Source organism: Parus major, chromosome 1, assembly GCF_001522545.3.
Source record: "Parus major isolate Abel chromosome 1, Parus_major1.1, whole genome shotgun sequence".
Lineage (NCBI taxonomy): Eukaryota > Metazoa > Chordata > Aves > Passeriformes > Paridae > Parus > Parus major.
The window spans coordinates 25,091,449-25,106,397 of record NC_031768.1 but is presented as its reverse complement, the minus strand read 5'-3'; the positions used below and the strand labels follow the sequence as shown (position 1 = coordinate 25,106,397).

Sequence of the window (14,949 nt, the reverse complement as noted above, 5' to 3'; positions counted from 1 at the left end):
TGTAACACACAGGTAGCTAAAATTAATGGCTGCTGAATTTATATGGGGTGCATATGGTTTTCCTTCAAATGTTTCTGTTCCTCTCCCTTTCTTCTTACAGGGAGAAAAGGTGGTGAACTAGCCTCAGCAGTTCATGCCTATACTAAAACAGGAGATCCCTACATGAGATCTCTGGTTCAGCACATTCTTGGCCTAGTATCTCATCCTGTACTGAACTTCCTTTATCGCTGGATTTATGATGGAGAGCTGGAGGACACATACCATGAGGTAATGTGTATGCTACAGTAAATACTTCATCTCTTTGCTTTGTGCTGTGATGATCTGGGAAGCTTAGAGGGGAAATTGAAAAGTAGAGTGTGATGAAAATATATAACATGAGTAAGAAATACATACAATAACAACCTGAAATACCACTTTCTTCATGAATTCTTCATGATTTTGATATCTGCAGGTTGCAATGTGGTGTCTTGAACAAATTATATGCTGGGTCTGGTTAGTAGAGTCAGAATGGTGTACTGACAGTAGGTCTGTGTTTCTGAAGACAAAACAATTCCTCTGTATCTTTTCTTGCTTACTGTAACAACAGTAATGTATGCAGAGTTCTTTGTAACTGTTTATTTGGAATGAAGCTCCAAGTATCTTTGTCTGCCTGCGTACTGTTATCCTTGATAAGTAAGTTCAGTCTTTCAGACTGGGTAGAAGAGGTTTATGGTTCCAGAATAGAAACTCTGCAAAGTTACTTGTTGTGACTTCCATAACATCAATTACAAACAGTAATTGTCCTTTATCATCTTGGAAATATATTTTATGCTTTTCTAAATTCTCTCAACACTTTATCTACAATCAGTAGTATCTTTTTAAAGTGATTAGATTTTTTTAATATTTTTTTTTGTTGTTCCAAGAAGACAAAGAATCATGTTTTAAAATTAGTTGAGTGCTTCTGAGACAAATCTGAATACTTTTACTGCAGAGTCAAATGTGCTGTTTTCTTGCAATGTCCTTGTTTTGGTCAAAAGTTGAATGACAGTAACAGCTGAACTTTAAGGTCAGAATTGTGTAAAATGTCTATGAATCTTATTTTAGAAGTGTAAAACAGACTTTTTTTTTTTTCCCAGCTACTCCCCAGATACGAGGTTTTGTCTTCTTTGGATTTTATGTAGTTCGTTAGCTCTAACCTCTGTATGTGCACTGGAAGAGTGTTCTTAATATTGAAAATTACTGTTGGATGTGTTGTACTGAAAGCTATAATTTTCATATGATACACAGTTTTGAACAAAGACAACTGGCCATTCTTGGAGAAAATGGTATTTGGAGGCAGTGAAAAAAGTTTGTGTCCAGAAAATAGGTATATTGTGTGACAGGATGAGGACATAATCCATCCAAACTTCAGCAAAATGAATAAAGTAGTTTTAGTTGTTTACAAATGAGGGGATTCTCTTGTGTGGAGTTGATTGACTATAGCATTTGATAACTGTATCAGTTGCAAAATTTGGGGTTTTTGTTTCCTTGTGGGTTCTTTTTTTCCCTCTGCATCTATTAAAATAGGAAGAATAATAGCTTAAAGGAAACTATAGCTTAGCGGAAACTATCACTTAGAGTTTACGTTAATCTTTCTCTTTTAATACTTATTTCAATCTTCAGTTTTTTGTAGCTTCAGATCCTACAGTTAAAACTGATCGTTTGTGGCATGACAAATACACTTTGAGGAAGTCAATGATCCCATCTTTTATTACAATGGAGCAATCAAAAAAGGTATGAATCTACAAGTTCATCTTCTGATAATTTATTTGCCCTGTGCTGCTGCTTAGATTTGGGAAAACAGAGGCTAAATTTAACAAAAAATAATTGTCTCAGGAATTTTAGAATTGTTTGCTGAGGAAGGCTACAGGACTGTTTCTCCTTTCCATTCTCTAACTGTTAAACTTTGAGGGGATCTCAAGTAGGAGGAAAAGTTTATTTTTAAAACCCTTTCATATTAGCATTGCAATTCTGGATTGCTGTGGTTGAGATTGTAAAAATAAAAGCACAGAAAGATGACAAAATATCTTCTTGTCCTGGTGGTTGTGGATGGCTTCTTTGTTTGCTATTTTATTTGTTTTTCTTATAGGCAAATAAATTCTTAAAAATTCCTTTTTTCTTCAGGTCCTATTAATAGGAAAATCCATCAACTTCTTGCATCAAGTTTGTCATGATCAAACTCCATCCACAAAGATGATTGCTGTTGCAAAATCTGCAGAGTCTTCAAAAGATGGTACAGTTTTAATATTATTCTCTCCCCTTTGAAATGACCTCCCTTACTATATGTGGTTTACACTGTAAACTGACTTCATGGATGGAAAGGAGTACAAAAATCCCATCTGCCCTACAATATAGATAGTTTAATGGACACTTGTTTTTTCAAAATATGTATGTTGATGCATGTGTATAATTTTCTTAACAAGTTTTTTGGATGATTGTTAATGTACTGAATTTGTGAATGAAACCATTCAAAAAACAGTCTGCCTTCAGCTGCCTTAGCTGGGGTCGGAGCAGAGATATTCTTGAGTGCTGCAATAAAAATTTAGTATGTTTGTCTTCTCAATCAAATATACTCCATCATACAATTCCATAATACTGAGTTAATTTTGTGGCTGAAAAATAAGAATACTCAGTTGTAAATAAGAGAATAAGCAGTAAGAACAGAAGCCTATCTTGTGTATATTGGCACTATTGGTATAGTGCCTTTCTGTGAATGCACTATACCAATATGTCAAAAATAAGTATATGGAAGGTTAATAAAATTCTTTTTGAAGATTACTTAAAATTGGGATTGCCAGCTGGTGAACTTGGAACCAAAACTTAACTATTAGAATTCCTTCACGTTATTTTGTTTTATTCAGAATAGATCTCAGTTTTAATGAATGAGAACTTATATATCATTTTTGGGGTTTTTTTGGTGGCATATTTGTTGCAATGAAATCAACATGATGAATGATAGCAAATAGTAAACATCTAAACTGAGGAGACTTTATCCAAATACTAAGCAAAGAATGTGTAGGACGCTGCTACATCTCAGAGAAAGGACGGATTGTTGCCTTGTGGTGCAAATGGTTTTTGCTACTGTAACTTCTTTTGATAACTTGTTTAATATACCGAAGATAGTCAACTGCTGAGGTATAGCTCACTGGGATAAGCTTTCTGATGCTAATCATCTAAGTATTTTTCTGTCAAATTCTTGTTTTCAAAGAACATACTTCTTAACACTTTATAACATAATATTACTTACATATAATGTTAAAGCTTGTATATGTGGGGTTGTTTGGTTTGCGTTTGTTGGGGTTTTTTTTCACCTCCAGATAACCTTGAATTAGTTTTAGTATTAACTCTTCAGTGTGGACTTTTGGCATGAGTACCTCCATGCAAAATGTTCTAGTAATAAAAGCCCATTCATATCTGGAAGAATATGTCTTCTAATAATGTGATTTTTGTACCATGTTCAGTGCTTCCTTAGTCAGAGATAAGCCTGAAGTGCAGAAAGGGATCAGGGTTAAGTGAATAAGGACTGTATTTGAACAATCATCTTGCCAGCTACTCCTGGAAAAAAGGAAAAAAACCATTCTTTGGCTGCACTACTTTCACCACTTTATACAGCATTTATGGCCATGCTTTTCCAATATTTCTTTAAATTTGCGCTTGTTTCTTTCTTTCTCCTTGATTGAATGGAAGATCTGCACAAATACAGGTTTCCTATTATGTAGGGCATGAGACCTACAAAGCACCTACATTATCTTAAGTGCTGAGAATAACTGTTTGAGACAGAAGCGTAGTTTTAGAAATATGTTACTCTATCTGCAGTGTGCTGAAGGTGTGCTGAGCTTACAGTTGGCAGCCTAAATACCTCACGGTATTGCGTTGCTTTAATTCTGCATGAAACTGCATTTGTGTTTAGGGCACTTTACCCATTTAATCCTGAAAGAATATTCTGTGTCATGAATGTTGGAAGTGCTTCCTTTTGTGCTTGTTTATGCCATCTAACAATATCCTGAAAGTCCCTTTAGACAATTACTTATTATTAAGATCATGGAAAGCTAGGATGCCAGCCTGAGTTCTGGATGCTTTTTTTGATTTTAATTCTAAATGTTTCATAGGTTTGGCTGTATTATTTATTTCTTTAATTTGTTTGGGAACCTTAACTATCATGTTTCCCCAGTTTCCTTTTGATGCTGAAGTAATCATGGTGTGGAAAAGTGTCTGAACATGTATTAAAACAAGAAGTCTGATATAACTGTGTTGAAGTTGGTCATCTTGCCTGGCAGAGAATTGTAGCACTGGGGAAAGAGGAACAGTAAAAAAGGCCAATAAAGTGGCCTCAGCTCCAACATGTAGCTGCTGTCTGTAGTTTGGGGACTTCTGGACCAGGAATGACACTGTATTCAGCTGTAGCTATTAGCTATTTATCTATTCAGTAGCAGCTCATGGACCTGCCTGTCAGTGCTTTTAGTCTGATCCTTTATCTGTTTCTAGCTTTTCAGTGTTCTGAGATATATTTGCACGGTTTTCAGAACTTGTGTCTGGACCTGGTATTGATGTGAAAAACTTTTTTAGCAGTTTTGCATGTCAGACAGGAGTGCTGTGTTTTGCCTGTGCTGGGGGCTGTGTATGTATGCAGAGGTGGTGCATTATAGCTACATATGTAAAATTGACTTTTCAGTCTGAGGTGAAGTGCTGTGGCCCAGTCAATTCCTTCAAGGCAAGAGGATCAGTACTAAGGAGAGGGGAAAGGCTGTTTTTTCTGCTTGAGATAGTAAAAAGTTGAGACTGATCTGAGCTCAGAGCTACTGCTTAAACATGCTCACCCCTGTGTGAGTGGAGACTGGACCAGCATGCCTGATACGGTGGGCTGGCCATAGACAAGCCAGGGAGTTGCCTGCTGGCTTTGCTTGTGCCTTGAGCCAGTGCTAGGCCCAGCCTCTGTGTCCAGGGGCTGAAGAGATTAGCTAGTGACTCCTTATGGATTGGCTTGTTCCCTCTCTTGTTTTGCCTCTAAGGCTCACAGCATCTTGAGGAAACACACTTGCACTCACTGCAGGCTGTATTAATTCTCACATCCCTAAGGTTGATGTGTGTTACTCGACTAAGTAGTATTTCTCTAGTCTAGGGATTTTAAACACAGCAATGTAAATGTAAAATTGTAATCTCTTCGACATCTCTTGCACTTTTTATGTTCTATGGAGAGTTTCACTGGTTACTGAATGATAGTTTGGAAACCTCCAGGAATGTCAGTGAGCCAGACATTTAGGCTTCCCTTCTTAAAGAGTGACTTCTTTGTTAGAGCCACTGCTTATTTCTTCAGGTCATAAGCATTTTATTAATTGAGCAGTTAAAGTGGGAGTACATCCTTTAATGCTGAAGGGAGGTCTGAATCTTATGATAGTTGGCAATCCAGTATTTGGAGTATTGCTCCGTGTTGCCTGAAGAGGCCGCAGTTCTTGCTATCTTCTAAGTTTTACTGGAGTCCCTTTCTTGATGAGCTTGTCGTTGTAGAAAACAGTGAAATAAGCTTCCTACTACTTTCTACTGCTGCCTAGTTTCTGTCTCCAAATTCCCATACATGAAAGATGGACAGAAAAAGCAGGTTGGTAGCTGTCCCCCAGGTAACTTAAGCATATTCCCTTTTTTCTCATTCTCTTATCTATGGAAACTCTCTTCTGTTGAGTGTTTTAACATTGTGATTCTTTGATTTATTTTCCCCTGCACCCTTAGAAGTGCCTTCTGATTGGATTCTGCCCAACAAAGGTTTTTCCTAATTCTCCACTTTTGGATCTCCATAAATTATTTGATTTGTAAACTGCAGTATTTCAGCAAGCTTAAAAATCCCCAGCTTTTTATATGAAAGTGAAATAACATGAGCTTCTACTGGAAAGTACAATCTGGGCACAGATTAAAAGTAATGTTGAAGTTTAGGCTGCTTTAGACTTGATTTCACTTTGACTATGGCAAGTGTGTTTTTTCTGTTTGTGTGTTTCAGCTCCAAAGCTTGTTTGTCTCAGTTTTTGAAAACTACTAATTTAATTTCAATTTTTATTTTCTTTTAGCTGCTGATTTGTTCACAGATCTGGAAAACGCATTTCAAGAGAAAATTGATGCAGCTTATTTTGAAACCAGCAAATACCTGCTGGATGTTCTGAATAAGAAGTACAATTTGCTGGAGCACATGCAGGCCATGAGACGCTACTTGTTACTTGGTCAAGGAGACTTTATCAGGCATTTAATGGACTTGCTCAAGTAAGACGATAGGAATTTCTGATGATTTTGTGCATGGTCAGCACAGAAACTGTTTTGCTTCTTGAAGAGGACCCTCTAAATACCTAGCTCAATTAAATGTTGGAGTAATAACTTTAAAATTCTATTTGAGGCTTAGTTTCTCTGACCCTGAGGCTTAAAATTTGTTATTTCTTTTTGATAAGAAGTACATACAGTACTATTTGACAAAGTCTTGAGAAGTTGAACTAATACAGATATCTTTGTTGGACCTGTGACAGCCTCGAGGATGTTGGCACTTCTCTTGGTCCTGTCAGCAAGTTTAAGCAGAATCATTCTGCCCTTGATGCCACTGATTAGCTCAGTTGGAATTATTAGGCTTCCCTGTATTTCAGAGGTGTTTGGTCCAAAACATTGTGTCAAAACCCTTCAGTGTAATTTTAAAACCTCACCAGCTTCTGTTTCAAGCACTCGGGTACACCCACAACTACTGATTCCAGTTCTTAAAGAGTATTTGCAAGCTCACTTTTATATGCTGGTGCTACTGATGAAGCTTTTTCAAACAGAAGCATTGGCTTGCAAAGCTTTTCTTCGATCTAGAAGGCAGGCTTTGTAATAAAACTTTCATTAACTCGTTTGTAAATTAAAATCAACATGTACATGACCACGCTTTTTAATGTGAAGCAGAATGAGGTTGGCTTGTAGAGTCAGTATCACATTTGAGGGAGGAGTGAGAGGCTACCCTCTGATCCTGAGGGAGAGAGAGGTAGTACAAGAGTTGTATTTTACAACTCTCTGGAAAGGTGAAGTTATGTAGAGGTGGGTGGGTTTCTGTGTTCCTGCCAGCACTTCTGAGCCTGTGAGATGGCTATCAGTAAGTTTCTCAAAACCACTGAAATTATTGGTTTGATGTGCTAATGATATAATCCACCTCATTTAAGATATGAATGCAACTCAGATTACAGGCTAGCTAAACTAGCAATTCTGCCTGGTAACTTCAAATTACTGGCGTTAAATAAGGATTAAGTTACTCCTTATGCTAATATTCATGAGTGTAGCTGCATGTGAATAGACATATTCTGCTCATACTCTGTGCAAATGTTTTGCTCACTGATTTTCTTCATGATTAAGTCTGAAAGAGTAATATGGGAAGTTCTGAATGTTGGTTAGAAAAGGGTTTTGCTGTGTGCTGCAGTTATGACTGAATTGCTGCTGCAGAGTATTTCAGTAATGTGCTATGACTGTTTCATAACCATCAGGCCAGAGCTGGCGCGACCAGCTACAACCTTATATCAGCATAATCTCACCGGAATCCTGGAAACGGCAGTGAGGGCCACGAATGCCCAGTTCGATAATCCTGAGATTCTCAAGCGCCTGGATGTTCGACTTCTGGAGGTCTGTTGCATCATGGTGACTCTGACCTGAAACATACTTTTGTTTGTGTGTATACACACAGACATCTATATGAAACGAGATTTTTGTATGTGAATAGATTTCCTCCCTTCCTTTCCACTGAAGTTTACTTTGAGTAATATAAAGGTCATTTAATAAGTCATCTTTTTGCTTTCCCTGTCTGTTTTCTATTTGTATTTCAAGATGTGGGTTTACAGCCATTGACAATACAAGGTTGAGTATTTGGGGCCTAACAGAAATTGATGCTGGTGGGCCTGATTTGAGGTTCTCCAAAGAGCTCTTAATGCTGTTGCTCTTACAAGAATTGGGGCAGGAAGGGGCAGGTTGGAGTGTGTGCTTCCTTCTTACCTCTAGTTAAAAAAAGAGAAGCAATGAAAGCCCATTTCATGTAAGAAGCCTGTGTTAAGAAACTTGAGTTAATTTGAAAGCTTCAGTCTCTCAGGTAAGACTTTAGCGATGAGCTATAGCATCTGAAATTAGTCTACTTCAGATGCCAAAGAAATTTTTCCTTACTGTTATTTTCCTTTACTAGGTTCAGTGGAGAAACACTGATGTTGCAAACATCAGTATTTTTGTGAGATCAGTCTCACCCTTTTATCAGAGTGTTTGATCAATTTTTGCCTAATCTGCTACTTTCAACAAGAAACTCCTGTATCTCTTGTTGATGTGGATGCTTGTTTGCTCATAGACCCTTGAGAATAAAAGAGTAAGCAAATAATGCTTTTCTTCAGCTTTAGTAGGCTCTGATTATACTCTGACTGTAGCATATCTTTTTAATACAGGTATCTCCTGGGGACACTGGATGGGATGTCTTCAGCTTGGACTATCACGTTGATGGGCCAATAGCAACGGTAATGTCATACAGTACTGGCTCTGTGTGTTTTGAGTGCTGAATTAAATTGCAAAGTGTTTTTTCTTTAATTGAAGTAACCTTTTTTTGCTCTGGAGCATGAAATCAGAGATTTATTTTTTTTGCCTCTAGGATGTACCCACTGTATCAACAGTTAAGTAAAAAAATCTCAATTCTTACCAGTTAACTGGGAGTGCAGAAAAGCTACATTTAAAACAACCATTACTGCAAATCAGTAATTCATTTGTACCAGCACAGTCTTTAGCAAGTACTTAATAAATTGAGTACTCCTATTCTTCAGTAATTGCTAGTCTGTAGATGCTGATTTGGGAAAATTTGCAGGGAACTGAAGAATGTATTTGTGGAGAACTTACGCTGTCTAAATGGCATTCAATAGGTAGTTGCACTGTTTATCAGAATGTATTTATTCTCTATAAAGAACTTGTAAAGAACTTCCTTTTTAAGCAGGAAAAACTGAGTCTGACCAGCAGAAGGAATTTTCATTTTAAGCTTTAAAAGAGGCTTAGGCTTTGTTCTGTTCACCTCCTCTTACACTTCTAGCAGTTCCCTCTATCTATTTGAATGCTAGGTAACTGTTCAACTGTGTCAGCCCTCAAGGGAGGATCTTTCCAAAAACTCTGGCATTTCCAGGAAACTCTTTGTTTTTTTTACAATATTTACGAATAAGCTGCATGGATCGGATAAGATGGACTGTGAAGAGGTTCTTAGTCCTTTAGGATATATGGTGTGGCTATTAATTTGTACTGAAACTTTCTTTATTTTGTAGGTATTTACACGTGAGTGCATGAGCCACTATCTAAGAGTATTTAATTTCCTCTGGAGAGCGAAGAGAATGGAGTATATTCTTACTGATATATGGAAAGGGCACATGTGCAATGCAAAGCTTCTGAAAAGTATGCCAGGTGAGAGGTGTCCAGATGGGTGACACGCTTGTAAAATGGATATAGATGACTGCGTCTTATTTTAAACTGTGTGTGTTAAGAGGGAGAAGAGTGTCTGATGAGTGATGTGTAGATTAATTTTGTATTTTTGTGCTCCTCTTGCCTGGCTGTTTAATGGTAGATGGTGGTGATGATGATGAAGGTAAAACAACAATTGTAAATGGAATTTTCTTATCTGTTGTTTTACTTAATCCTTGGTTCCTGTCTTGAAAAGTTACACTAACATAAGTATATTTATGCTGGCCCAGTTGTGAGAATGTAACATCCATCCTTTGTACTCATCTTCCTGGATGTCTTATTTGTACCCCATGTCTCCCTCTTTCTTATGCTGTTAACTGTTAAGCCTCATACATGCACAGTTCTGAATTTACTACTTTTACCTTCACTTATTCCCTCTGCTTTTGTTTAGCTAAGAACAGAAGAGGCTAAGAAGAGAAAGATGTTTGAGAAGAAATAGGAAAGCTCTGAAATGTAGTGCCTCTGGTGTATGTTTCATGGACTGGAACTTTTTGATCCTATTTCTCAGCTAGAGAATTTAGCCATATTTATGAGCATCTGTACTGGCTCATTCTTGATTTTTTTTTTTATCTGTCTGCTTTACTTTCAGTAAAAAATAACTATTGAGAGTTACGCTTCTTAATGGCATAGTAATACTTAAAAATTTATTGTTTTATAATTAAGAACTTTTGGTGGGTGGGAGAGGACACCTGGCCTCAGAAGGTCACTGCTGCTACCATCTAAGATTAGTGGCTGTGTTATGAAGTATTCAGTTTGGTAAAAAAAATTTACCAAGCTGATTTGTTGGCTGTGCTTGTTCTTGCAGTCTTTAACATGACATCTCTTTGGATTTTTTACAGAGCTTTCTGGGGTGCTGCATCAATGTCACATTCTGGCATCAGAAATGGTCCATTTCATTCATCAAATGCAGTATTATATTACATTTGAGGTATACTCTACCCACCCAATTAGTTACTTTTAAAATGAAGCACTCGTAAAAAATTCTGTATGTGTTGCGTGTCTTAAATTTCATAGAGCTTGTCATCTCACAAATTGAAATAGCCCAATCCTATATCATTGCTCCAGGTGCTTGAATGTTCATGGGATGAACTCTGGAACAAAGTCCAACAAGCACAGGACTTGGATCACATCATTGCAGCTCATGAAGTTTTTCTGGACACAATCATAGCTAGGTGCTTGCTGGATAGTGATTCCAGGGTAAGTCTTCTCCTTTGCATGAAATTGTAACTTAATGATCTTGGCATATATGTCAGGAAGGACCTTTAACGTTGTAGGAGCAAAGGAAAAAGTCATTTTTATTCCTCTGATATAAGATTTTATAATGCTAGGTTCTGTACTGACTGCCCAGACATAGTGAGAAATGTTGAATAAAACTTGTGTGGTGTAGTCCAGTTGTTTTTCATCCTAAGAAGCTGTATGATCATGGAACAACTGACTTAGGGCTTTGCAGAACAGTGTCTCCAGCTGCGTACAAAAGATTTTTTTTTTTACTTTTCTTTTCTTTTACTTTTTTTTTTTCTCCTTTTCTGGAGAAGGGTGGTAACTTTAAACTCTTGTGCTGTACAGCTGTTTACTTGTTTTGTTGCCTAACAGGTACTTCTCAACCAGCTTCGAGCAGTTTTTGACCAGATCATTGAACTCCAGAATGCCCAAGATGCAATGTACAGAGCTGCTCTGGAGGAGCTGCAGCTGAGGTTGCAATTTGAAGAGAGGAAAAAACAGCGTGAGCTTGAGGTACAATAAAGATATTTCTAGAATGTGAAATGAATTTTGATATATGGAGGATTTTAGATACCATGTAGAAGTACAGTAGAAATGAAAAATGTAGTTGGGACAGATGTAAAAGTCATGAGCAGTTGCTAGTGACTTCAAGCAAAACTGCTGAGTGGAGTTTTTCATTTCTGTCTTGCCTAAAATCTGAGTTGATTTTTCTAGTGGACATTGGAGGATGAGAAATTTAGGGTTCTTAGATGAAGTAAATGGGAACCCTTTTGCAAAAAATGCCATAGCTCCATGTCTGCCTCCCTGGTGTGAGACTGACATGCAGTGTTGGTGTGAGACTTGCCTTGCTAATAAACCTCTTATTTCTTTCATGTGCTGTACAGCCACCAAGATGGGGGTCTGATAGTTTATATATTGGAGTCTCTGTGTTTGGCTTTCTATGGCAATGATTGTTTTTTATAAACTTGATGTAGCTGGGCAGAAGGTGACCCAGTTAATAACTTGAATCATGTGGTGCTTCACCTCTTAACTTGTTTGGTTTCTGTGTAGGGCAAGTGGGGTGTAACTGCATCAGAAGAGGAAGAAGAGAACAAGAGGATGAAAGAATTTCAAGACTCAATACCTAAAATGTGCTCACAGCTGCGAATACTCACTCACTTTTACCAGGTGACTCTTAAATTATATTTATCTAAAATACACTGAGCTTTGTGTAGAAATTAATTTAAAATATTGAGTAGGTGTAGCTTCTGTATTCATGTGTGTGCAGTTTGTGGAACTAGGTCTTTGTTTTTTCCTTCTGTACTTACAAGCCTATGTTCACTCTTCCTTAGTAGTCAAAGATTTTATTATCGTTTATGTTCCCCTGACAAAGGAGAAGAGTAATTTCATGGAAATTGTCTTTTTCCTCCAGTAGTAAAAGTAAGGCTATCTTTCGGTGTAGTCTGAGGGGGGATAGAGTTCCTTCTGTTTCCATTTTTTCCTCACAGTCTTTGCAAGTCATTGCTATTAAAGACTGCAGAAAGTTTCTTAAGAAGGGCCTAACACTTAATTTTAAGCTCACTGGAGTGGGCAGTGGATAAGATATTTGGGGGAACATGTGCAGGCTATGTTCTTTAAGTAATTTATTCTTTGTCTTTATTGGTTGCATCTGATGCTAAAGCTACCATCCCCCAGAAAAATGACCCTAAGTCTTTAAGTGTAGGTTGTAAATAAATACGTGCTTTATGTGCTCTACAAGATTGCTACAAGCTGGCAATGTTGGTTTTGCTACTGTATTTGGACTGTATTCTTGGTAAGCCCCGCTGCGGATTTTCCACACAGGATTTCCCTGGCCTGCTCTGGTTGTCTTTGGAAGTAATGGAGTGCTCTAGTTATGGGCATGTTCATGTTAATATTTACAGGAGATTAGGAATGAGCTCTTCAAGTGAGTCTTCCCATCCTCCCAAAGCTGTCTGCTTTCCTGTGTCCTGTGAGGCTCCTGCAGGGGCGTGACTAGAGCCGAATGGGAAGATGGGAAGCAGAAGTGTGCCTCCCACATTCCAAGTGCAAATCCCCCCATAGATTTGTCCAAATGCACAGTCTGGTTTGGTCTGTAGCACTGACTGCCCTCCTGGGTCTGCTTTGCTGTTCTGGGCTGCCACATGTGCTCTACAACCCACATCAAATGGGTATGTTTGAAGCAAGCAGTGCTCTAATGCTGGCCTGGATGGCATTGCACCTGCAACACGGACTCAAGGTGAGGTCTCCTGTTGGCACAGGTTGGATCCTGAATGCGCTCCCAAGGCGGTGGCACACAGAGGCAACTGCTCTGCAGCCTGGGAGCCTTCAGACAGATGGAATGTGCCAGCAGGGCACAGGGAGTGGGGAGCACGCTTTAAAAAACCAAGCTGTTTTGTGCTGGAGTCTCTGGCCTGCATGGCAGATCCTTGAAAAATAAAAATGGAACTGGGTTTTTGCAGAAAGGCTGAATCCAGCACAACTGATTTGTTAACAGTTGGATATGAACCACTGTGCTTGCCTTTTCCCAGATTCTCTCTGCCAGTTTACCAGGTCTGTGCACCACCTGATATTCCTGTGCAAAAAACACACCAGGGATGTTTTCTTAGCTGTCTCTTGGGTTTTTCTTTCCCCTTCAGGGAATCGTCCAGCAGTTCTTGGTCCTGCTGACAACCAGTTCTGACGAGAGCCTTCGGTTCCTGAGCTTTAGGCTGGACTTCAATGAGCACTACAAGGCCAGAGAGCCGCGGCTGCGAGTGTCGCTGGGCACGCGGGGCAGGCGCAGCTCTCACGTGTGACACGGCTGCCGAGGGGCACCCGCAGGGAGTGGGGCCCCTGCCTGGACACGGCCATCAGCGGTGACACCGTGCAGCCAGACTATGAGCACCGTCTCCATTGCTGCAGGCAACATGTTCCCAGTCAGTGATTGTGTGACACTGGATATCAGAAAGCAAAAAAAGCAGGGTTTTTTACACTGATGTTTCTAGAATTACCGGACTGTATGGGCTGACTGAACCTCATCCAATCAACTTGTTAAATCATCCTTTTTTCAGATTTTCATCCTATTTTCAAATAAAACGCCGGTTTTATTTGAAGCTTTCTGAGCTTTTTCCACTGTAACTTATATCTGTGTTGAAGAAATCACATGTTCTTTTGTTTATGGAAAACACCATTTCCTTTTTTAAAAAGAAAATAAGAAGGTTATTTTTTCTATATGTACTTGTTCTATTTGAAGAGAGCTTTTGTTAAAGCCAACAGATCAGGACCCAGACCTATTGTCCTTGTTAAGAAGCTATACAGCATTTCATTATGCTGATTTTCAGTGTTGTGATGTGTTTGACTGTGTGAGAAACTTTGTATCAGGAGACATAAAGTTATATTTAATTTTTTTGTTGTTTTCAAAGTTTAAAACCTGGAATAAAAATTTAGCGGGGAAATTCTATGGGTACTGTACAGGAGCAAACTATAAAAGCAGAGTCAGTAGTGTATCTGTTGCACATAAGATCTGAAAATGAGGTTAAAACCCTCAGTACTGAAGGAAGACGTTGATTAAGCTTGAATACTTACTGTTCAAAATCAGATATGTAGAAACAAACTGACTTGGCTAATGTTGACTTCATTTTCTTCTCTTTCCTATTTTTTTCATTGTAAATATTTATATATTGCTGTCCAGATGTTGGGGAGAGGAGGATTCTTCTTTTGCAAAGTTGTCATTATATCAGGTCATTTATTATGTTCCACAAGTGCGAGCTTAGAAAAATAAAAACACAATTATCTTTCACACAAGTGTGTTGCTTTTTGTAATTGAAAGTTTCTGATTGTTTCACAGGTTAAGAAAGGAGAAGCTTCCAGTTAGAAGCATATTGATTTATAGAATTCTTCCCATTGCAGGATTTTGGTACTAGTCTTATCTGCAGTGAGAATTGTGTGCAGTTCATTAATTAACAATTACCCTCAGATCAACCAAGTCTGTGGCCTTTTTTGCCTTTTGCTCTTACTCTGCTTGCACCCTTGGGAGTCAGAGGCACCTGCCAGGCCTTGCAGGTAAGGCTGCTGTGGGTTATTATGGCAGTGAGCTCTGATGGGGACCATGAGCTGACTTCCAGCCCTGGACTACCTGGTTTGCTCTCTGGACATCAGGATTCCTGTTGTGCAGGCCTTGGAATCCTTGCTTTTGTTAAAACATGTCAAGCTTTTCACCCTGTGCCCTGCTGGTGCAGATGCTGTCACTGGGTGGAGCATACAGGC

At 38.6% G+C, this 14,949-nt stretch overlaps 1 protein-coding gene across 1 annotated transcript in view; it reads left to right on the top strand.

The window, feature by feature from the left end:
* Nucleotides 1-14,487, top strand: part of TUBGCP3 (tubulin gamma complex associated protein 3) — a 48,710-nt gene extending 34,223 nt beyond the window's left edge. The window contains exons 11-22 of the mRNA XM_015640743.3: nucleotides 101-267; nucleotides 1,642-1,752; nucleotides 2,143-2,251; nucleotides 6,075-6,264; nucleotides 7,500-7,635; nucleotides 8,436-8,504; nucleotides 9,291-9,426; nucleotides 10,323-10,411; nucleotides 10,549-10,680; nucleotides 11,077-11,217; nucleotides 11,755-11,871; nucleotides 13,341-14,487. Of these exons, the coding sequence (XP_015496229.1) occupies nucleotides 101-267; nucleotides 1,642-1,752; nucleotides 2,143-2,251; nucleotides 6,075-6,264; nucleotides 7,500-7,635; nucleotides 8,436-8,504; nucleotides 9,291-9,426; nucleotides 10,323-10,411; nucleotides 10,549-10,680; nucleotides 11,077-11,217; nucleotides 11,755-11,871; nucleotides 13,341-13,499 (1,556 nt within the window). The 3' untranslated portion in view covers nucleotides 13,500-14,487. The remainder of the gene's footprint in view (nucleotides 1-100; nucleotides 268-1,641; nucleotides 1,753-2,142; nucleotides 2,252-6,074; nucleotides 6,265-7,499; nucleotides 7,636-8,435; nucleotides 8,505-9,290; nucleotides 9,427-10,322; nucleotides 10,412-10,548; nucleotides 10,681-11,076; nucleotides 11,218-11,754; nucleotides 11,872-13,340) is intronic.
* The last annotated feature ends 462 nt before the right edge of the window (nucleotides 14,488-14,949 follow it).